Source organism: Zeugodacus cucurbitae, chromosome 4, assembly GCF_028554725.1.
Source record: "Zeugodacus cucurbitae isolate PBARC_wt_2022May chromosome 4, idZeuCucr1.2, whole genome shotgun sequence".
Taxonomy (NCBI): domain Eukaryota; kingdom Metazoa; phylum Arthropoda; class Insecta; order Diptera; family Tephritidae; genus Zeugodacus; species Zeugodacus cucurbitae.
In genome coordinates this window covers 67,034,276-67,059,686 of record NC_071669.1, presented here as the reverse complement: position 1 = coordinate 67,059,686, position 25,411 = coordinate 67,034,276, and the positions used below count along the sequence as shown (strand labels likewise).

General features: G+C 35.7%; 1 protein-coding gene across 10 annotated transcripts in view; it reads right to left on the bottom strand.

Annotated features, from left to right (window-relative positions):
- LOC105214552 (protein encore) overlaps positions 1 to 25,411 on the bottom strand; it is a 55,961-nt gene that overhangs the window by 4,685 nt on the left and 25,865 nt on the right. For 4 of the 10 annotated variants that reach the window (XM_011188047.3, XM_054228526.1, XM_011188056.3 and 1 more), the window contains 11 exons: positions 20,036 to 20,191; positions 6,993 to 8,130; positions 6,786 to 6,942; positions 6,576 to 6,726; positions 6,172 to 6,516; positions 5,885 to 6,108; positions 5,284 to 5,658; positions 1,177 to 1,550; positions 935 to 1,110; positions 549 to 869; positions 24 to 477 (listed from right to left, as the gene is read on the bottom strand). In XM_011188047.3, coding sequence (XP_011186349.2) covers positions 24 to 477; positions 549 to 869; positions 935 to 1,110; positions 1,177 to 1,550; positions 5,284 to 5,658; positions 5,885 to 6,108; positions 6,172 to 6,516; positions 6,576 to 6,726; positions 6,786 to 6,942; positions 6,993 to 8,130; positions 20,036 to 20,167 — 3,847 coding nt within the window. In that variant the 5' untranslated portion in view covers positions 20,168 to 20,191. Of the gene's footprint in view, positions 1 to 23; positions 478 to 548; positions 870 to 934; positions 1,111 to 1,176; positions 1,551 to 5,283; positions 5,659 to 5,884; positions 6,109 to 6,171; positions 6,517 to 6,575; positions 6,727 to 6,785; positions 6,943 to 6,992; positions 8,131 to 20,035; positions 20,192 to 20,323; positions 20,961 to 25,411 lie in introns of those variants that run through there. The other 6 variants (XM_029039652.2, XM_011188064.3, XM_011188096.3 and 3 more) reach the window with 6 other exon arrangements.

The window sequence follows — 25,411 nt, the reverse complement described above, 5'->3', positions numbered from 1 at the left end:
CCCCCGTATTTATGTTTACTTACTATTATAGGCGTATGGATGTCCGATTGGATAGGTGGTCATCGGTATCTGTTGCAGTTGACCATTCGCCGGTGCTGCTGCAGCGACCGTAGCTGCACCCGTTACAAATTGATCACTCGAATATATCAACTGACCCGGATAGATTGGCGTACCATTGGCCGTGGCGAATTGTGCGGTCGGATAGGCGGCTGCAACGGGTACCATTGTAGCTGTATTGCCTGCTGGGGCTGCAGCCGGATATATGGCCTGTGCTCCAGCTGGTATGAGACCGGTGGCATCGGTGCGCGGTTGATTCGGATCGAATACAGGCATGAAATAGCTCTGTACTTCGCCCTCCTGTAAAACAGACAACGAATTGAATTGACATTTCAACTGTTTCTGTGGGGCGTGGCTTACAACTGGCGGTGGATAGGCATAGACCATGCCCTGTGGAATGGCATAAACGCTACCATCAGGCTGTGGAGTTCAAAATAAATACCACTACAGTTAGTTTTACAGTTATAGTTAATCAAACGAGTCGTGCTTACCCCTTGCTGATATGTCGTGGTGCAATACGGCGTACCACTGGGTGTCGTGGTGGTGTGAAAGACTGTAGAACCATCTGGTGCCTGGTAGCTTTGCGTATATGTCCATGTTGTGGGCTTAGGTTCTTCGGAAGCGCGATTTTTCGCATGTGTCGACTCACTGGTGCTGAAGGGTGTTGAGCGCGCAGAATGTGGCGTCTCGCGTTGTAATGGCACATTGACGCTATTGGTTGGCGTCTGACTGGGTGGTGGCGGTGCTGGTGGCTGTGTTACAACAGCCGGTTGCTGTTCACGCACACTTGAGGCGTCCACTATTGTTGCATTCTTTAGTATGGAGGTAAACGAAAATTTAGTCTTTTATTTTTTTTTAATTTATGTCATTGGCCTACCTCACGCTTCGGCAGCTCATCCTTTTCCGCTGGTATATTCGGACTGGTGGCTTGGTTTTTAAACTTTTGCACCTCGATGCGATCATAACTTTTGGTGGATGTTGTGGTAGTGATGCTCAAACAACCCGTGGCCGATGTATTATCGCACTCATCAGCACCCGATTGCGTGGATGCCTCTGAAATGGTGGAGAAGAGATATGAATTAATTTGTCTTTCAACAGCTGCCCATCATGCTTTAGTACCTTCGGTGCCGTTGATCGTCATTTCCAGACCAATGCCATCGCAGTTAACATCGCCACACATGGCCACCGTCTGTGTGGAGGACTCAGCCACCGACTCGGTGAGCGGTATAGTGGCAGCACTCTCATTGCAGACAACGCTCTTGCAATGGATTTGTGGCGTTGGCGTAGCTGCTGGCGATTCCGCTGGTGATGGCGTGGACATTTGTTGTGTGCTCTTATTCTTCTTTGTGCTGTTATCCTGCACTTGTTGCGGCAACTGTTGTTGCTGTGGCGAATGTTGCGGTGCATAATTGGCATTGTTATTGCCCTGATTTGGATGGTATGTGGCCTGTTGGTTGGGTGGCAGATTGGACGGGTCAAAGTGATAAATTGAACTACAAGAGAATATTAAATATATAGGTTAGGTACGGTTAAAGAGGTTATGTACTAATAAAAAAAGCGCTTAAAGCTGTTGAAATGATTTTGTAAGCTTTTATTTTACACATTTAGATAAAAGTATGCGAATTTACGGCATGGCTTATATATAATTTTTTCGGTTACTATTGCACATACATATAAACAAATACATATATTTGACAGAGAAGAGTAGTTGTAGCAGTGCTTGCGTGGGAAACTAACACAAATAGTAACATTTACGAATACAAATATGCCATAAAATTAAAATGTATTTATATGCGCTTATACAGTTGTTGACTTTTACAGCTATAAAATATTTGTTTATTACATTTTGCTTTTTTTTGTGATGCAAAATTGTAAAATACATTTTAATTTTTCTTTTCGAAATATGAATGGGTGCACTTTGATGATGCCATAATTTTAGATTCTTTTTTTCTTTTAACATATACACAGAAGACTGTCTTGTAGAAGCCGAATATAATATTTACAAAAATGTAATAAAATTTAATTAATATATTTAAATAATTTTTTGTTATAATTAATAACCATTTAAATAACATAAAAATATATATGTATATGTATATGCTGCAGTCTGTCTGAAGCGTTGCCGAGTGCTTGCACAGTTAGGATGATATTGATGCGTTGGTGTTGACTCTGAGTTTATTGCTTATTATTGTTGTTGTTATTGGCAGATAATTTACGAAAACAATTTTTAACATATCAAGTGTCACTAAGAGTTTATGCAAATTTATGTAAATTACGGCAGAGCAGAAATGAGTTTTAATATAGAGTTTGCAAAATGTTTGGAAGCAGTGTGTGGCATGTGGATGATAAGCTACGTAGGCGTTGGAAAAATATATGTAAGTAAATAACAGCGACACGTACATATACTGACTAGTTTCGAAAACCACATAGATTACAACGGTTGTTCATAAAACAAAATGAACTTTGACAGTATTATATTGAAGAATGAAAATGACAAATTCTGGCAAAAAATATGTTTTATGAATATGAGCGATTGTGTTTTACGAAGTAAAATGTTATTTTCGAAAATGAGATTCTTAAATTTATATGCCGCCGGTTATGAAAAGTATATGGATTTTCCGAAGAGCGTCAGGACTTTATAATTAGCACGTCTTGAACTTCTATAAGACATACAAAAAAAAAAATCCATAAAATTCGCCTTTATTGGTATTTCTTATTATTCGTAGTACAAAGGTTTTATCGTTAGCTATAAATTTCATAATGTTAATATATGGACTTATTTCATCTTTTATAGTTAGCAAAATAGAAAACCCTCATGTTTCAGATGGATATATGAATATTTATACAATGCGTATGAATTGCGTTTTATTTAGACCTTTGAAAAATGCTGTTATAAATGTAGCGTGCGCATAAGCCGAAAACATTTTGCAAACTTTACAAATTTTAACAGAAAAGCTGGCACACAATCACAGTTGAAACAAAATACTTTTTTTTTATTTATTTCAGCGATTTTCGAATAATTTACTAATTGAGCATTGATCTGAATATAGTAAACCAAAAAAAATATTTCGAAAAAGAAAATTAAAAAAAAGTGGCCATGGCCAACATTTCCATGATTGGAAATGAGTTTGTACTGAGCCTGAGTGATTCTTTACTATTTTTTCGAGACTTCGATATGAGTTTTCATTCAGGATTCAAGACAAGGGATAGTCAAATATTAGCCTATACTTGATAATTACCGTCTTAACACACCACCACCTTTTTGCCAAAAGAGGATCGACACACACCACCTTTTTGTCGATTTCAAAGCTGCTTTCGACAGCACGAAAAGGAGCTGCCTTTACGCCGCGATGTCTGAATTTGGTATCCCCGCAAAACTAATACGGTTGTGTAAATTGACGTTGAGCAACCACAAAAGCTCCGTCATGATTGGGAAGGACGTCCGAGCCGTTCGATACCAAACGAGGTTTCAGACAAGGTGACTCACTATCGTGCGACTTCTTTAACTAGATGTTGGAAAAAATTATAAGAGCTGCAGAGCTAAATAGAGAAGGTACAATCTTCTACAAGAGTGTACAGCTGCTGGCGTACGCCGATGGTATTGATATCATCGGAAGCAACAACCGCGCCGTTTGTTCTGCTTTTTCCCGCATGGATAAAGAGGCGAAACGAATGAAGACGAAATGTCTCCTGTCATCAAGCAAACAGTCGGCGCACTCGCGTCTTGGCTCCCACGTCACTGTTGACATTCATAATTTTGAAGTTGTAGATAATTTCGTATACCTGGGAACCAGTATCAACAACGCCAACAATGTCAGCCTCGAAATCCAGCGCAGAATCACTCTTGCCAACAGGTGCTACTTTGGACTGAGTAGGCAATTGAACAGTAAACTCCTCTCTCGACGAACCAAAATCAAACTCTACAAGTCGCTTATCATTCCCGACCTGCTTTATGGTACAGAAGCTTGGACGATGTCAACATCAGATGAGACGACACTAACAGTTTTCGAAAGGAAAATTTTGCCCAAGATTTATGGTCCTCAGATCATTGGCAACGGCGAATACCGCAGACGATGGAACGATGAGCTGTACGAGTCATACGACGACATTGACATAATTCAGCGAATAAAAAGACAGCGGCTTCGCTGGCTAGGTCATATTGTCCGAATGGACGAAAACACGCCAGCTCTGAAAGTGTTCGATGCAGTACCCGCCGGAGGAATCCGAGGAAGGGGAAGGCCTCCACTCCGCTGGAGGGACCAGGTGGAGAGCGACCTGGTTACACTTGGAATCTCCAACTGGCGCCGAACTGCGAAGGAAAGAGAGGAGTGGCGCGCTCTCATCGATTCGGCTATACGATATACGGCGATATATACGATCTTTTTGATTGCTTGAAAATTGTCAATTTGGCATTTAAAAAAAGTACCATTTTCTCATAATTTTTTTTTCAGAACTATGCCATTTTGTAAATTTTTGATATTTTCAAAAAATCGTAGGTCATTGTATAGGAAATATATTTAACTTTAATATCCTTTTTGAATTTTTTGTTTCAACAATTCATTCGGCCGGAATCATGTCAGCAGTTGGGGAACTTTTTTTTTGCACCTCCGAAGATAGCAAATAACTCCGTTATTTTTCAATATTTTTGTAAAATAAAAATAGAATGTAGCTGAAAATATACCTTATTTTGTGCAAAAATAGTTATCAAGTACTTTCTTAAAAAAAAATTAACGAAAATCGCCTAATTTTTCATAGGTTACACTGGTATAGCACCTTAAAATCGTATTTTAATATTTTCCGATGACGACATATAATTAATTTGAATTTATCAGAGTTTAAAACCACTTTAACAAATATTTCGAAATAATAATTCGAAGATGAACATACATTTTCTTCGATAAATAATCAGAATCTTTACAATTTCAAAGCAAAATTAAAAATATTCTTACGAAGTGTATTATTCACTACCAATATGTTTTTGGCCTTAAGTGATTTGAAAATGATTTGACCACCTCGATAAGAAAGTTATCACCCGCCATTTTTTGAAAAATTTAATACAAGAATGTATCTAGTGACACATAAAGCAACACACTATTGTAATTCAGCAACTAATTATGAGTTGCAACTGTGATTGTGCGCTCGTGGACATTTCTTCTTGCACATTAGGATTATTAATTAGAGAAAAAAACTGTAAATTTTCAAATTTGGTTTTGCTTTGTAAATTACCCGTCTTGGTTAACAAATGGTTGCAATGTTTGCGGATTGATTAGCACGCTGCCCTTAGGCACACTCGAAATGTCGGTGACGGCCCACACCAGACCGCGACTGGGCAGGGGTGGCGCGCCATCGTCCATTGATGGTGTCGGCGTTGGCGTCAATGTGGCGTCTGCGCAATGTGTCGGCATAATGCCAGCACCGCACAATAACGTCGGTTGCAGATGCAGATGCGGCGGTATATGGTGAACTGGTGATTGTAGATGACAAACGGTCATGCCGTCCGTTGTCAATATATATGGCTCGGTTGATTGATCCTCACTACAATAACCATTTGGTGAAGGTGTTACCGAATCGGAATACAACGATTGTGTTTGAGTTTTATAACTAAATTGGTTGTTGTGGCAGTTGTTGTTGTTATAGTTGCAATATAACATACAATATATAATATAGTAATAATAATAATAGTAATAATATTCGTAATAAATGTGGGAAAGAAGTTGAAATATTTAATTGAATTTGAGAACTATAAAATATGGAGCTTGAAAGCTTTTCTGAGCTTTTACTCCAAGAAGATGACTTCAACTCCATACTGCGCGTGTGTTGCACTTACCCGCTGCTGGATGGTGACAAGCGCCATGGCGTATTTGTGCTGCCCGCTGAATCTTGTTTCGAGAAGGAACGCGTGCCACCGCCGCCATTTTTGCCCGAATTCGCCGAGTCACCGCGCATCATAGGCGGTCCACCGCTTTGTGAAGAGCCACCGCCATAATTATTGTAGTTGTGTGATTTGGGTACAGCGCCACCACCGGACCGACCGTCGCGTGAATCGTTTGACTGCAGAGAAAACGACAAATTGTTAGTTTAAATTAAGCTTCGAATAACAAAAATTGTTTTTACGTTTTGCATCTTCATCATCTTGCCATTGGGACGTGGACGATTCTGTTGCTGGTGTTGTTGTTGCTGCTGCTGTTGCTCCACCGATTGCGTCCAGCTGACATTCATGTAACCATCATCCATGCCCTCGCCGCTGTCATTTTGACTGCGATTGAAAATGCGACTACGCGCACGCTCATAGTCCTCCTCGCGCTCTTCGAAGCTCTTTGCCTTGCGGTCGAGCATGCTGCCGCGATCCGGACACAAGTAGCTGCTCTGACGTGCCTCATCGAAACTGTGCGTGTCGCGTTTCAATATCGATTTGCGTGTGTCGTCGCGATGATCGCGCACCAGCGACTTGAAGCGTATCTGCGGGTGTGGAGCAATAAATGAGCGAGTGTAATAACGGTATTATTTATTATACTCACCTCTGGTATGCGCGTATTTTTGGTAGCTGCCACAATAACGCACTGTTGCGTTTCGGTGTCGACATTGTGCTCCATGCCGAAGAAGGCCGCTGTGCGATGTATCAACATGCGGTTGTACGATGAAGCCGGTGGGAAGCGTAATTCACCGCGACTGCGTTTCAATGAAATTGATTAAATTTTTATTCCCATAAATTATTATAGCGAACTCACCTCTTTTCCAACACGAATTCGGTTAGGTCCTTTTCCACTTTGAGCAGAAAATGCCGATCCTTTGGATGCTTATTGAGCGTTTCTTTAAAGAAACTGAACAAATCGGTGCCACCATGATCGGTGAACTGCTCGCTCGAGTTCTCTGAGTTGTTGAAAACTAAAAATTATGAATAGATTAAATTGATTAAATACATTCCCGTAACGCACCTCTTGATATGAATCCCGACGTGTTGTTGCTAATCGAGTTGCCACCATCGACGCTGCCCGATGAGGAGCCACCGATATTCTTCAAGCGCGGCTTATTGCCCTTCGAATTGGAATTGGTGCGGTGCTTCTTACCGCCACCACCGCCTCCTCCACTGCCACCGCCTTGACGTTCATAATGTTGCTGCTGTTGTTGTGTATCATCATCATGCATATTGGACATGCTGCTATTTTGACTGTCATTGCGTGGACAGCGATTCTCCTTGTCGTAGGCGATCTGATGATGTGACTGCTGTGTGCTGTCGTTGGCGTTCAGCTGATAGTTCATGCCGGAATTGTGCAGCGATGTGCCAGCACCGCCGCTACCACCACTGCCACCGCCACGCCCCGCACTCTCGCCTACGCTCAACGCCTGATGCAATGCATTGCTTGCATTATATTGCTGATGTTTATTGTTGGCGTTGTTATTATTGTTTGTGGTCGCATTCTTGGTGGAATCATAAGGAGTCGCACCGCCTGCGCCACCATTTGTGTTGTTGTTGTTGGCCATCTTTCTGCCATTATTGTTGTTATATTCAATTTTGTTGTTGCCATCGGTTACACCGTTGCTGTTATTGCTATTGTTGTTGTTATTATTGCTGTTTCTCTGACCGCCGCCACCACCACCAGCGCTTCCACCACCACCTCCACCGCCTTTTGTCGATTTCGGCGGTGTCAGTTTGGGGAACTCAGCCTCATTGCAGAGCGCAACATTCGGTTGTTGTTGCTGTTGCTGATGGAGCTGCTGTTGTTGTTGCTGACTATGTTGGCTGGTCACTATGACGGCAGGCGCTTCGATTATCGGTGAATTGCCACGCGCTGCATTTGATTGTGCATGCAATTTGTTGCTGTTACTGTTGTTGTTATTGTTATTATTATTATTGCTGCTATTGCTATTATTGTTGTGTGCATTCTCATTGCCATCCATATGCTGCGGCTGCTGCGTCTGATGATGATGCTGCTGCTGTTGCTGGTAATTGTTAGACGATTGACCATTCGGTGACACCTGTCCGTGCTCGGCACGCGGTGTGGGAGTGCGCGGCGGCGATGTGGCCTCACGCATGGCGTGACTACGCGTCAAATGCTTGCCCTTCATGTTACCCTGTAGCGAATAAATAGAGAAGAGTGGAACAGTTAGAATAATGTCTAAATCTTTTTGAGGTTAGAATCTTAAATTAAATAATTAGAAGTTAAGTCCTGTAAGTACTTGGCTTAAAGTAATATTTTTTTGGAGATTCTCTTTTGGAGACATCAAAGACGATGGTTCTTAATGAAGCTCTGTCGTATTTAAGTGTCCTCAAAAGTCTGCAGTTCCTACCCAGCTATGCTTCGACCGTTCTAGGGACACTTCCGTCTACCCGATCTACCAACTAGCATAACCATTGATGTCGTATATTGGCTGAGAAAATTATGACTTCTAACTTTAAGATTGAAAGAACATTATTGGAGAAATCCTTGTTGTTCAAACAATCTTGGCAGCTATACAAAAAGTCAAATTCATTTATGTCAACTTTTTTTCTCTCTCAGTGATCCATATAATGATTTTTGACATTTTTTTGAATCACCAAAAAAAAAGGTCCACCCTAATGTTAAAAAGCTTTTTATGTGCATAAAGTTCAATATTAAATCTCCTTCATTCATTCTCTCTCTCCAGCAACTTATATACCATTTCTCATTTCATATTTTTTTTGATATATTTTGAACACTAAAAACGACCCACCCTAATGTGAAATAACTTTTTATGCAAATCCAAAGTAAAATCGCGATTAAACCAAATAAATGCACATACAAGTAATGTTGCGGTAAAGAGCTTTTAATTTTGGTGGTTCAATTATTTTTCGCTGCGGAAAAGACACAAACACAACAACAACTAATAAATGTGAAGTAACAATATGACCTTGAACAGCCATAAGGCAAACCACTACTAAGTACTGCATAGCCAAATGCCTCGACATAGTCAAAATCAAAATCAACATTCAAGACCTCCCGAAGGCCTTTTTATTTTAATTTACAAAAAAAAAAAAACAACAAATACTCGTAAAACCGCACACAGTTAGTTCCATTATACGTGCTTGGGGCGCTTTCATATATTTACATATCAACATACACTCACATACATATAAGTATGTATTTGTTAATAATTATGCGAGTTGTAAGTAGCAGCACATTAACCCATTTCCGCTCTAAGCCACGAACTAGCCTGACCGTCTGCCCTTCTGGCTGCGTTGACTGCTCACAATGTGACCTGTTTAGGCGTGGGCAGCACAGTGTTTATTCGTGTGTGTGTGAATGTGTTTGCGCGCAAATGTTTACGCGAAATTCCTGGAAATCTGTGGTGTCGTGCACTGGGACACATTTGGTTGCTGACGTCAAATGACTTCTGACATTAACAACTGTCGCATTTCACCATAATGCAGCAATGGAGTTATTTACTTATACATATACAGATATATATGTACATATGTATATAATAAATACTATTACTAGCTGTACTAGTATACAGTTTAGATATTGATATTGTTTCTAGTTAGGTATGAGTATGAATAATATTTAGTGATGACATCATTATCCGTTATTAGTTGACTATGCAACTTCGATTTTTGTTGGTTTGCATTAACGTGTATTAAATTAAAGAGCAGCTTTTCAATAATAAACGAGCATATTAATTACACAAACCGGATTATTTATATGTAATTAATCACTCAAAGTTGTGCTAAAGTAAGCTAAGTACTTCGGTACGTCAAACAATAGTGGAAATTATACTAAAATGTTGCCTACATTTAGGCGAAAATTAATATAATCTGCATGAAGTCCACATTTTACCAAAGATAAATATCTTAAACGGTCAAAAAACCGAATTGGTTTATGGCCAAATGCATCATCTAATAGCATTTCATATTTATAAGACGTTCTTTACGAATTTTCTCTAGCCTTTGACAGACATTTTAAAGTAATTATCTTTAATTAGCGTCCAAATTGTCTTATAAGAGTTCTCAAAAGGTCCTACCTATCGCATAGACAAATGGATCGAACTGATTTTTAGAATTAGGATAGATAATAGATGGGGAAGATCAGCATTGTGGTTTAGAGATTCTATAATACAAGATTATTTTAGACATGTGGGTTCCAAGAATTTGGCTTTATTATAAAGATAAGGGATTCCCATTTTTTAAATTAGTGTCGGGCGAATGACCGTCGCGGATGGCTTGAATAAATTCCAGGCGATAGACCCAATTTTCGATCACGTTTTGCAGCAATAACGGTCGTAGGCTCAGCAACAAATTTGGTTCCAGAGCAAGTCTGTCCATTATAAAATATCCAACCAAATTGAGTATAAATTAAAAGACCAATTCCGAAAAAAGTATTGCCTCATTGAAAAACTGGCAGCTGGATTAATAACACTGTCCAACAAAAATGAAGACTTTTTGAATGGAACAGAATAGCGACCCCATAATTCTGAAAGGGTATGTTGAGTAGATCATTTTTGTAGAACAAACTTATGGTCCAGCACGTCTGAGTGTTTTTTTACAATGGGTCAAAGTTTTCAGTTTTTGGTCGAAGGGAGCATTATACTATATGAAAAAAATGTTGTAAGTTAATGTCTGAGAGAATTCTTATGGTCAGAGTTGTATTGTGGAATTGTATGAGGATTATTTTTGTGGAAGATCTTAACCCTCTAACTGGTTTCTTTATGGGTCAATTTGACCTTTTTTTCGAGAAAATCAAAAAATATCCTTTAAAAAACGACATTTAAGGATTAAAATATTCTACGAAAATGTTTGTAAAAAAAAAACTCAGACGTGCTGGACCATAAGTTTGTTCTACAAAAATTATCTACTCAACATACCCTTTCAGAATTAAAGGGTCGCTATTCCGTTCCAAAAATGCTGTTGGACAGTGTAATTGTACTGATTTGAATATGAATCATTCGTAAGGTTTGCACCGACAAAGTTTAGAACTAGTGTTAATATCTGGTGATCCTAGTTGAGGTACTTTTTCAATAGCCTTTTTTTGACAGATCACGCGTTAGTCGTGTCAAGTTGCTGAGAGTGTACACGAAGACTGTGGAGAGTCGAGTGTCGGTGTCGTTCGCAACAACTCGGACTGATATCGCGCCATGATAACCGACTATTTGATGCCTGAAATTGAAGCTCGTGTTCTCAGTTTCCAAAACATCGCATCAATCAATAGATTTCTTGATAGAAGACTTGGAGGTCTAAAGTCTATGTGGAGAATCCCGCTTCGAATTAGGTCTTGGAGAAAAATATCACGGTTGTCATTCCCGTAATCATAATCTTTCAAAAATAAATGCCAAAGAATGCTCTTTCGAATGATAATTAAAATTCCCCATTAAAGTCGAATTAATTAAAATTAAATTTTCTGAGTTTTTTTCGTTATAAAAGTAGGGAACCTCGAAATGGATCACCCCTTAAAAGATATTAATTTTCTCTTTAAGAATACAAAGTACAATTCCAGGGATATTTTTTAGGAACATTTAATAATTTTTTGGCGAGGTCCTTTGGCCCTCTGTGAAGCGTAAGCGGTCCTTTCGGTGGGCAAGGTCCATCTCAGCACCATCATGGATGTACTTACAGGACATTGTCCAATGGGTACCCATGCGGTGAGACTTGGGATCGTGGCAGATGCAAGTTGCTAAAGCTGTATGGAGGAAGACGAGATGGAATCATCTAAGCATTTCCTACTGCACTGTCCAGCTTTTGACAGACTGAGGTTGGTAGATATTAGCCGTCTTAACAAATTTGTAACGGATTCCAAGCGTTTTGCCGAATTTTAAAGGTCTTTGATCCACAGAGAGTTTTATTGGTACCACAAAGGACAGCGCCAAGCTGTCTATGTGAGATCTTCTGTTTTTGCAGAGATCTGCCTACAAACCTAACCTAATCCCTTCGGTGTAAGTATTTTGAGACATAGTATATTACATATAAAAAAATAAGAATTAGCGGTTGTTAGAGGCAAGGGTAAAAATCCTTTTCTAAAATTTTACTATACAATATTTAATGTTAAATTGTAAATTTATTCGCTGAAATAGATTGGTTAAAATAAGTTTCATTGATTGGTTAATTTCTCATATCAAAATTTTCCCCACAAGTCTGCAATATTCGGAATATCTAGAATATTCATAAACTCTTTAAAGAAATCAAAATTGTGAAAAGAAAGAAATTTGCACTAAATGAGTTGCGCACCGCGAGGGTTTGAGAAACGCTTTAACATTTGCGTGCTAGTTGGCGATTCAAATGTTAAGCACATATATTACTAACAATAACCAATTGGCTTTGAACTTGAACCATTACCAAATAACACGAACTCAAATGTTCTTCTATTGCACCTGTACCCGCTGGCGAAATTTCGCCAAGGCGTTCAAGTGGGCGTGTAAGGTGTAGACTTAATGTGCCAAACAATAGGTGGCCTAACATACTCACACATATTCGTTAGAACCTCTACATATGTATATAAAAGCGCCAGTTGGAACCTTAGTTGGGCCTTAAGTCCATCATTTGTGTATGCGTGTGTGTGTGTGTTTATTAGATTTCTGCAATCAACAAACATGCAATAAACCGCTCAGTTTATACCTCAAGCCATGCGGTTGTTTTTGTTTTTGTGCGCCTCGAAGCTATTGTGGCGCATGCATGTTGTGCTGTTCGATTCGATTTCTATGCTCTTCTTCTTTTGTATTTTTCACACTTTAATTGTTTTCTGCCTGTGCCGTGGCACTTGTTTATGTTTGCGGTTATGTAATAGAAATCATATATGCATGAGTATATATATGCACATATGTATAATCGTAAGTATATTATGTGCTCAAGTGTAGCTCAAGCAATGACGTAGGTTCGTAAATAAAAGACTTGTAGTAGCTTTTGCTGAGCACCTGACACTTGCTTGAGTGTTGTTGACAAAAAATTATTTACTCAGCAAATAGCGTGGCATTCATTCGGTTTACTCGGTTACTAATGCCAAATAGGTGCATGGTATTTATCGGCATTGAAGCGGTTTAAAGCAGAATATCTACTTAAATGTAAATGTAATTAAGAAGAATTGCATTAATTATCAAGTTTTAGTGCATTTCATTTAGTCTTAAACAATATTTTGTTAAAATATAAAAGCTTCATAATTTGATTTTTTAAGGAAATTTTTAGGGAGAAGATGCAGTGAAAAACCTACTTTAATTTTAAATTTTAAAATTTAAATTAGTTATAAACAAAAATCGCATTAAAATTTAAGTGAGTTACATACTTTTTTCAAAATTCTATCATTATTTAAGAATTACCATTAAAAAAGAATTTACCAAACATTAATTAAAATAGGGTTTAACAATTCTTATAGACATGTAAATGGAATCATAATTAGTTCAATCTTCAGAAATCAGTTTGCTATTCATCAACAAAAAGAAAGTGCATTCCTAAAAAACGTTGCCTACATTTAGGATCATTGAAGCCAATTCGCACACCTTATTACGATAATAATTCAAACCTTATAGCCTTTTCGCACAGCCAAATTAATTTAATACATTAGAGTGTAATTGAGAAACCAATTTTTGTCTTTCGCACAGCACGATTAACGCTTGTTATACATGTTTGTGCTGTTCATAAGAAATCTGCAAGTTTCTTCAGCTGATTGCTATTTTATAAATAACCACTACAAAACTTACAGCCTAGAGAGAGTTACATTCCAGTTTCAAATCGATTTGTATTCTATTAAAAATTCATGTAGTAAAATAAGATTTTTCTTTTGTATGGTAAATCGATCTAAATCAGCACTTTAATGGCGTTTTTAACCGGTCTCCGTTCGATTAAACCGCTTATTAAGATCGATTTACCATACAAAATAAAAATCTACATTAAATTTTAATTGAATTTTAATCGACTTGGAAATGAAATGCAACTCTGCGACAAAGACGTACGATATACGTTCTTTGTCTGCGATTGGCTGTCGCTGCTAAAAATTTTAATCAGCTGATGACACTTACCAACTTCTTATGAAAAGCAAAAACTAAAATGTAGAACAGCTGATCGGTTATCGAGTAGCTGGCAGTATAAAAGGAAAAAAGGTTTCTCAATAAAAATAATAATTGATCAATTAATTTGGCTGTCTAAAAACGCTATAATAGAGTAAAGGCCAGTTAATTGAACAAGTATCTACTGTGCGAAAAGAATATTAGGGACTAAAAGAAAATTATTCAATTAAATGCAAAGAAATTGTCAGAAAGAAATTTTTATAAGGAGGTCTAAGAAATAATTATACGAACACACGTTCAAAGATTAAGCGTTCGTTACTAAATTCAACTTCAAGAAGAAAATATATGGACTTAAAAATTAAAAAGTCTAAAAATTACTTTATCGTTTCCACTTTTTTCTACTTGAATGTAAATAAACTATTTTGTAAAAAATTGAAAAGCGATATTCCTTCAATCGCTACCCATTTTGTGAAGTTTTGACAAGCTCCTCGTCCTGAGAATTTCCTGAGAAGCTTTTTCATGGCATAAATATGTCAACCTTGAAGGTTTGATTATGTCTGTTGAGGAGCGATCACTACTGAGCCACTATTGACCGGGACTGGGTTAGAACTGAATCCTTCGTTCTTATTTTAAATTAAATATTTTATTAATAAGACTCGAATAAGCCAAAATTCAATAAATTTAATAAATTGTAAACATAACAATTCCAAAAAAACATAGCTCGACCACTCCCAATAATATAAATCCACTTAGTATCAAAGTACTAACAAAATAATATCAATAGTTAAGTAAATAAATACATTTACAGTGACCTGATTTCGAGGGAAACTTCCGGCGGAAAAAACGTGATACAGACTTTATTAACGAAGTGAAATCAACTCGTTTTCAGTACAGCATCGTCACTAACGGATATGACGAGCAAAATAGTTATTGTAGGCTCTTGTTGACTGTCACACACAAATACAAGCACACATATACATATATAGACATATATATGTATATATATATATATAAAATCTCATACATATATACATGACGATAACTGCCTTACAATTTCGACTAACGGCAGTCATGGTCTAAGGGTGTGCTCGCACATTCGTGCTTTGCAGCTGTGGCTGCTGCTGCTGCTGCTGCTTCTACTGCTGCTCCGGCTGCCGAGAGTGGAAAAATCAATAAATCGACCTTGAGCGTTTTTCGAACTTGCAAATCTAGTGTAGTAAAGAGAAAATCATATGCGAACATGGTGAAATGTAAGCAAGCCTAAACACTCACACACACACATACACATAAACTCATATATGTATTGCGCATCTTCTTTATGGCCAACTTGTTGTTGTTGTTATACTTTTTGTCGGTATACCAAGTGCGGGTAAACAAGCGAAACAGGTAACAGACACATAAATAAAATAACGGTAAACTAAGCATAAAATGGATTTTAGAGTTGAGTAGTAAAGTTTGACTGGAGCGAAAAAAATGCAAACAATTTGTTGCTGTCACTTTGGTGGAGCCGCTGGAAATGTGTCAGAGTGGCATATGGAAAAAGCAAGCAAGCAACAACAGGAAGCTTACTGAAAGGGCTGGAGGGAGTGGAGGGGCTTCACAAACAAAGTTTAGTGCGACTTTGGTATTTATGCAGATTATCAATGCGATTTCTATGCAAACTTTTTTTATTCCTTTAGCGCTTTGCTGTTTGCGCTAGTTTTTGAACCTTGAACTTTAAATGCTAAGCAAAGGAATATTGTGTAATTACATTGCAACAACAAACACACGAATACACAAACACTTACTTGCAGTTAGAAGTTTATTACTCAAATGAGGGGCAAAATGTAAACCACGAATGTGATTATTTCTGCGAAAATGTTCGAATGACATGAAATTAATTCCAAGAAGGGATTGAGTGCAGTGCGGAAGTTCTGTGCTACATGCATCCATACTCGTATATATTTATGTATGTATGTATATATCGTTAGTATTTAAGGCTTCCACACATCCATGTGTATATGTGTCTTTTCGTGTGTGTATGTTTGCATAGATTATTAAATCATTATTACTGTATTACTAAGGCTAGAGAAAATTGTTTCCTACGAAATGTCAATAATGTAAAAATTAAACGATTTAGGGGCGGTCATGCAACATGATTAATTATTCAGAAACACATGTTTTAAATTAGTTAGTTAATAAATTAGTTGGTAGAATTATTGACATTCGCTCAGATTCTGGTTATTGATTTGCTTCCGTGTAAATTATAATTCTAAGAACGCCAAGTGAGGTTAATAAAAACTAATATTTTTTTGTAAATTAATATTTTTTTTTTAAATAATATGTTAATGTACGGACTATTATTATTGAAAAATATTTTTAAAGTCTAAAAAGGCTAACTGAAAAACCAATTTACATTACAAAAACAATTTAATGATTTCGAGATGTTTTTATGTTTTTTGAAAATCGGATGGCCACACTATTTTATCATATTTTTATTATTATTTAAAATTTATATATAACTTTCTTTGAAAAGGTGGCAACGCTAATTCAAATCTCAATGTTAAAGATATTATATTATTAAATAATGAAAATGTAATAAAAAATATTTAATAATATAAATTTTATTTTAATTTAAATACCTGGCCCTGGATATTCATATTGTAAGATTTAATATTTTTTTCTTTTTTATAAACTTATTTAAACTTCTAACCATATTTTTTGAAAATAATACTCTCGAATTAAGAAATTTATAAGCCCACTGATTTAAAGAAGTGAATTCAATAAAAGATAAGTCGTTTCAACAAAACCGGTTTGGAGCCTAAATGTAGGCAATACATTCTTATAAGCATAATTTGTACAAATAAACAATGCCTACATTTAGGCCGATAACGAATAACGAGCGAGCTAATATAATATTTATTATCTTTATATATATCTCAACTAAATAAATATCGTGGGGTTTTCAATATTTTTTTCAGAGTTGAACTTATTACTCGATTTATACTCAGTTTGCTTTATCATTTCATAATGAACAGACATACTCTGGAACAACGTTTGAGGCCGACACAAGTCCCCCATTGCGGCAATAAGTAGTCGAAAATTGGGCTTCCTGTTGAAATTTATTTGAGCCAGTCACGGCGGTCATTTGACCGAAATATTTTTAAAAGCATAATGGCAAAGCCATATATTTCAAATTCTTGGCCATAATATTGAATTAAATACGTTTTATTTCTTCTTGAAAATCATATGTCAAAAAAAAACATTTTTAAAATTTTGCATAAATATTATGATTTATTTTAAAATCTGAGTGACGTAAAATGTCTGTTGTCGTGGGATTGCTATTGAAGTATTTATAAAATAAGTGGATTTCAAAAAATATAAAGAGAATTAATGTTAAAAATAAAACGAATTCTTTGTTTATACTTTCAATAATATTAATCGTTAAAATAAAGCTGTACATAAAGAACTAGGTACAATTCGCACAAGAGGGGTATACTTAACATCCAAACTAACCCTTATGACAATGAAAGGCAGTGAAATATTGTAAGTGATTATAATAAATGCGGGGGTAATAAAACTGAATGTATGAGGCATACTTGTATACATATGTACACTATGTCCATATACCATTTGCTTTTCAAAGGATATTCATCAACTATGCACACGTGATATGACAAATAAATACCAAAGGTTAAAGGTTATAAATGCCTGACATTAAGGCTGAATTATTAAACCATGCTTGTAAAAGCTGCTTATAATTGTATTACAATAATTACAGATTGTAGATTGATTGATTAATACTGGGAAAAATAAAGAATGAAACACCATACTCATATTTCACTACAATACAACACCTGGATTACACATCAAACACAAAAAAATCGTAGCAATTATTAAACTGTGTTTGCAGCCAACATATTTCGAATGCGAAAATTTCATTGCTCTCAACAAGTCTCAATCGATAATTCCATATTGTAGAGAGGATTACGGCAAACTTCAAATACGAGCCTACAAGCTAAACGAATGAATTGTGTAAAAAAAATTGTAATAGATTGTTGTAATATCAGCAACAAAGCATGTGTATAAACTACAAGAGGGAATTGGGCACAACACGGCGTATACGCAACTTTAATTCGATCAATGTTCAGTGAGGCTGTTACGAGACTTATTTCTACATAAGTACAAGCTGCTTGTTGCTATAGGCTGTAATAGTAATTTCGATTTTGTATTTATGTGATGCTGTGTAAAAGCTTATATACTCACATACATATCATTACATATGTATGTCAATATATGCTTATGTACTTCTGTTGTAAATAATATATGCCACGTACCTCCATGCTCCGTTGACCTGACCTACTTTTAAGACGACTCCTATACCCTCAAAAGTACAACCGTCAGCACCGTTTCTGCCGTGAAATGGCAAAAATTGCCGCATTGGCACTGACGAAAATTCATGTTTGACTTTCAGTTCATGTAATTAGGCAAACATATATGTATGTATGTATGTTCATATGTACATAGTATATATAGAAATATATACGAACAGGTTTGCATGTGTAGAATAGTTACTTACTCCCTCATCTCGTTTGATTATACGAATACTTCTTTTAACCTCTTTTCACATTTCTGGCTACTTAAGCTATCGAGTGCATTCCTAAATAATGAATTTTTGCTTTTAATTTGCATTTTCGTGTCATCACGCACTTAAGCAGCGTACTCGCAAACCTTTCTTAGTAAAATACAGTCATTCGATTTTCCAAGAAATTTTGATGATGTGTGCAGAACGAGATTGCATTTATTATAATTTTCATACCTTTCAGTTCTCATTTGGTTATTATAGATGCATAAACAATGTGCTTTGCAAATCTAATAGGTTTTAGAGCGTAAAGAGCTTCATATACAATGCTTGGACAACAGCGGATTATACTCCAGAGATTGACAAGTTCGGTAGCTACCTAGATTAGGTTAGGTTAGGTTGAAAGGTTGTTCCCCAAAGGGAAACACACGTAGACTTTAAAATACAGTCCTCTGTGAAGCCTGGATCCCCTCTAGATTAACAATTAGGAGTCAACAAAGCGCCCTAAAACTACTACAAATCTGCAAAGATTTTTAACTGCTATATTCGCTATTTCGCGAGCTTGCTCGAAAAAGTGAGATCCAAGAAATCTATTTCTTGAACTCGCAAAGGCGGGACATTCCAGAAGAAAGTGATGAGACGATTCCACTTCATCCTCCTCCATACAGCTTCTACAGCGTCCGGTAAGATTTTTAACCTTACAGCGTGGATCCCGATGGGATAATGGCCAATAAGAACCCCTAAGACTATGGGGAGGTAAGGTTTACTGAGAACTAAAAGTTCGTTAGAACTACCGCGGTTTACCTTAGGCCAGAAGGATCTTGCTTGTGTTGGTAACTGACCAACGCCTACGCAGCTCAGTCGAGGCTCATCTGTCCATTAGCAAACCGCAATAGGACCACGGTGCTCATACATGCTTTAATGCTTCTACTAGTGAGTCCGTAGTTCCTGATCGTGGAAGCTCATCAGCCTTACAATTCCCCGCGATTCCGCAGTGGCCACGAATCCAGACTAGTCTAATTGAAGATTATAACGATGCCACCGACAGTAAAGTTCGATAGCTACTTTCGATGCGATTCCTGATACACACCGCTTCGCATTAGAAGCGCGAAAATTTAAGAGGCATAATGATACAATCTCGAAGCATGCCGAGATAGAGTTTTGGAAAAGGGCTTACTAAAAATTGATGTCTCGGTCAACATTTGCACCAAAACTGTGAAAAAAAGTTGAAAACATTGGGGCAGCTGCAATCGAAAGTGCAGTCTCCTAGTGTTAAATTTTGCACCGGACACCTCTAGCATGATTTTGAAATAGTCGGTAGACTCTTCAGGCCCTACTTTAACCTTTTAAAATTATTCTACTTTCTAGCAAAGGTAGTCTTTTTGATAGGGTCATGCGTAATACACTTATTATTGTACACATTTTGAGTTAAATATTGTTTTTTTCTTATAAATAAAAGGAACATATACTCACTCTGCGATTATTGCCAAAACTATTTTGTCGACCCAGAGACTCTTCAGTACTGTACTCCTTTTGAGTTTGTGATGATGATGATAGACTTGGAATATTTGTAGCGACAGCTACTTGCGATTTTGTGGAACTCATAATCACAGTTCATTTATTTAAATTCTGCAAGAAAAACAAGAAAACGAAAAAGGGAAAATTGCAGTATTTCAATTTGAAACATAACAAAAAGGCAAATACAAATAAACAAACGAAATTTACGCTAACAGCTTAGAACAACAAACAGTGGCAAATTACCTCAGCTAGAAATTATTGCATTTCTACAACTAGTAAACGCATTTCACGGTCGGTTGCTGTTTGTGGCAATAAAAAGGAATTTTTACGTAGTTTACTGTGCAACACCGACAAAACAGCCATTGTACGGCATATGCTTTGCAGTTGTTGCTATTTTTAAATTTGCGGGATTTAAGCTGGTTTACGTATGGACCTTACGCACGCTTGGCATTTAATATACACAGATTTGTGGAAATACTTTTGGGTTTAAAATCATTTTTTGTTTTCACGACTAGTTGGCAGTGCAGCGTACAGAACGTTTTAGTTTTTGTACACAAAAAAATATTTATGATTTTTTTTAAATGATTTTTTTTTTTGGATTTGTTCTTAGAGATTTATTTTGTGCTTTCGGTGTTTGGGTTTGAGTTATTTTTTTTTTTGTTTTTAAGATTTTTTGTTGGTTTTTGGTCTTTTAACTCACTGGAGTTGCTCCAAAATCACAATTTTTTTTTTTACAAAAAAACATATTCGAAAGTTTAGCAAATTTCGTAAATGAACACAAGTTGAAAACTACTTTGCTATACAGGAAATTTTAGAAATTTTGTTTTTGTTCACCAATTAGTAAAAAAATTTGACTGCTAAAGTCTAGTAAGTAAACTACGACATTGAATATATATTTATGTATATATTTTTAGTTTTTTATTCTTGTTAATACTTTCGTCTGTGCTGTTTTTTATTATTTTTTCCTTTTGAATTTATTTTAAATTTTTTTATACTTTTTTTTATTATTTTTGCTTAAGGTTTGGGAAAAATCTTATCACAATAGCGCATCACTACAAATTACAACAAATACATTTACGTATACAAGTGTTTTGTTCGGGGTTGTAATTTCACTTAATTAAAGCTTGTTGTTGTATTATAGTTTTATTCACACAATTTTTAAATTATTTAAATTTTATTTTTCTTCTTTTTTAACTAGTTCTCTTATTGTTCACACACTCTCCTTCCTTTTCAGCTTCAACTGTATGTCTCTTATGCAATCTGGAATTCACAATGTGTAAACCATATATTTTACTGTTAAACAATAAATAAAATATTGTTTATATTGCGTATATCCTACGTGCAACAATAGTAACAACAACACAGCTAGGCTGACAGGTTGGCCATTAAATGGCTTACAACAACAATTCAAATTCGCTTTCAATTCGTTTGTTGCGTTCAAATCGCCAGTAAAAATTAAATTAATGAGGTGTTTTCACGAATTCCAGCGGTGAAATGAGAGCGTACAAAAATTAAATACGAACGCAGCTAAGGTAAACATTCGCCGCCAAAGTGTCTATTGTAATTAAGCGTGCGCTGGCGAGTTGAAGGACAGCCCACCAGTCATTACAGGTGGAAGTTTTTTCCGCGTGTTTTTTTGTTTTTTTGTTTTTTTATTTCTTCCTTGACAATTAACATACACGCACACATATAAACAAATATTGTTATTGCATGGGTCACAGTGGGTGGTTGTGGTTGTGATTTCCACGAATTTGCAAAGTGCCGCGCAAACATGCAACCAAATTAATATGTACATATGTAAATAGGTTTGAGAATTGTGCGCATAAACTAAAATCTCCGAGTAAACGCATACACAAAGCTGCCTTAAATTGTGTGCGTACGATTTTATTGATATGTGTGCGTGAGTGTGATTTTTAAATACTTCCGTTGGCAATAAACAATATAAAATCGCTGCGAAATATAATTATATACACATTAAGCGGGCGCTGCCCGTTTGTAGGCAAATTGCTTTTGGAACAGCAAATTAAATAGTTTGAAATACTTAAGGGATTTTGGTTAATTTTATCCATAATTATTTCATTTATTGGGTGTGAAGTGAGATTTAAAATTATTTATTCAAAATAATTGGAAGGATTGAGAAACTAATTACGATTTGGTAAAACACGGTATGAGTTACTTGATTTACAAATCTGACGAAAATAATTAGAATAAGATAAATTCGATTCGACCGATTTCACTCATTGCGAAACTATTTTAAGTGGTTACATCGGTTTTGTCGTGTAAAAAAGGCCTATTTTTAATATTTTTTTCTATGTAAAAAATTACCTATTTAATTCAAACTTTTTTCTGTCTTATAGATACATTCCGCGTTGTCAGCATAACTACTGACAGGATCATCCAAAATGAAAAAAAAAATAAAAATAAGTGTTTTAGGTAAGACCATAAACTCGTGCTTGAACGAAAGAAAGGAATTTAATTTTGGCAGATATTTTTCCAAAATATAAAAATTTCGGTCAAATTTGCTTTAAAATTTGTTTTTGTTTTAATAGTTGTAATTGGAAAAAGATAAATCCTTCGTTCAAGCACGAGTAAATTGTATCTCGAATACCTTTGCACAGGTGTCATCAAAATCGGTTGAGTAGTTTTCGAGAACATTTGACAACCGACTTTAAAAACACGGTTCTGAGAAAAACGCGTTTCAAGTTTTGAATAACAGTAATACTTGACTTGGAGCGCACACCTTCCATAGGTTGCATCTCCGAAACTATCATTCGGATCGACTTGAAAATTGAGGATAATATTCTTGAGATGTTGTAGAAATTAATAAGCAAAAAATAAAGATTTTTTGAACCCACGAAACCCATTTAACCCCTGAGTGGGTTTTACAGGCTAAAAAAAGGATATTTTAAACTTTTTTTTAATTATATAATTATTATAAAATTATATTATTAACAATTTAGTTTTGAGATAAACGCGTTTAGAGTTTTACATTCATTCGACATTACCTGATGGGCGGAACTTCCAAGGGGTATATCTCTTAGAATATTACTCGAATAGATTTAATATATTTGGATAATATTTTAAACTTTTTGCACTAGTTAGAAAGAAAAAAATTTCAGCCCATCTACCCCTTAAATAAAATTGTATGTTTCGAAAACAATAAAATATCATCTAATATCACCGCAAAATTTATTGAAATAGCCTATAAAATAAATCTTTATAATGTGGGTATCACGTGAGCTTACAATGAATGGACCGATTCAAAGTGTCAGAAATCAAAGAAACTAATGACGCAAAAATTGTCTGGATTTTGCGACTTTGTCTCACTACTTAGACTACTAGAAAATGGCCGAAATAGAGGCTTATTTTGAAAAAAAAAAACAGACAACAACAAATAACAATATTGAAACAAACATCATCAAAATACTGTGCATTGTTACTATTTTCAGGCTTCGTCTCATTTTATATAGTCTTTTGCTTCTAATAAATAGAAAATTGTCTATTCATATATAATATAGCATGTTTTCTACACCATTAATATTAAACAAATAATAGTAGAGTTTGCTCAATAATTGTATACTCGAGATTGTGTCCAAATTATGGATTATTAATAAGCAAATAGTCATGTTAAACACGCATTTATATGTAGATAAAAACGATAAATAAAAACGATAAATAATTGCTCTCTAAACTATACTAATGCAAATGGCGTAGCATTATGATCAAATGAAATATATGTCAACACATATGCATATGTACATATGTTTATATGTGTGTATGTATGTCCACTTAACGTTGCCATAAAATACGATTAACGCTAATAGTTCAATAATTTGGTCAAACAATTCATTTAATATTAATGGAAATGCTACATTTCACATTGCTGTGGCATTGAGTGAGATGTACAACAACAACAACTACAATAACAATGAAGACGCGTGCGAAATATACCAACGTCAAAACGTGCCAATTCACGGGGAAATACCCATAAACACCTGAGTATGCCAAAGAAAGGTGCATACATAGATATTTACATATATACATACATATACATATATATATCCCACTAAAAGTTTTCGTATGTATGTACATATGTATATAAAGTGTGCTTGTTGTAGCGTTTGTAAATGCTATGTATTGATACAAGCAATATTGTATTTACGAGAATACAAGAATAAATGCAAATATAATATATGCATATATTTACACAGCGCTTACCTCTGCGGTGCCACTATAAGTACATATAGGCCACACATACATATGTATGTAATAACAGATTTACATAAGCCAAATACACAATACTAATATGCCACCTAACTTATTGGCAATATAAACAACAACAACAACATGAATAACAAACGAACGGCAGTGATCAGCAACAACAGCTGCAAGCAAGCGGAAATAGTGAGCGAGCAGCGTACAGCGAGCAATGGATGCTTCGGGCTATATACGACACAAACACACACACACACATACATGCATGCATATAAGTAAATATTTTCCACACACACACATACACTCCCAAAAGCGTGCTTTTTCTAGTTCGCTGGCCAACAGCGTCGGCAGCAAAATGAAAAAAAAAAGGTGAAGTTCGAGAAATTTGGGGCAAAAATGTTGTACACGAGAGTGGCGACAATCTTTGTTATTGTTGTTGCTTTTGTTGTTGTGTTAGGCTGCACGAAGCAAAATAGCGAAATTTGTAGAAGAGCTTGAGTATTGAGAATAACGCTGAAGAGCGCCAAAGCACCAAAGCGAGAGAACGTTTGTGTTTTTTACGAAATCGCGACAAGAAATTGGAATTGGAAGATGGAAATGGAAAATAAAATAAAATATATGTACATATGTATGTGTGTTGAAGTGTGGCTATTTATGTGTGTAAAATTGACTATGAAATATGCCTAGTATTTATACATAATTTATTAAAAATTAGATCTGCTGTATGAAGACAGAGAAAATTAAAAGATAAGTAAACGCTTTCAGAACAGCAAAGAAGCTTTTTTTCAATGTGGATAAGATTTACAGAAATTTAAAATTTTTAATTATTATTGCATATGATTTACAGAAATTTTAGGGGTTCAAAATATTAGAGTTCTAAAAATTAATAATTCTAAAAAACAATCCAAAATATGTAGTCTCATTTTATAGAAATAATTCTATTAATTTATAGATTTTTATATGTCTGAAATCACTAAAACTGTTTGGTGAAATTTTCAAAAAATGTTTACGAAAACCAGATAGTGCTTTTGTAAATTCCAAATTCCATAGATACCGCTCAAGTTAAGTTTCAACAAAAAACATTATTTATGATCTGATTTCACTCAGATGAGTAGA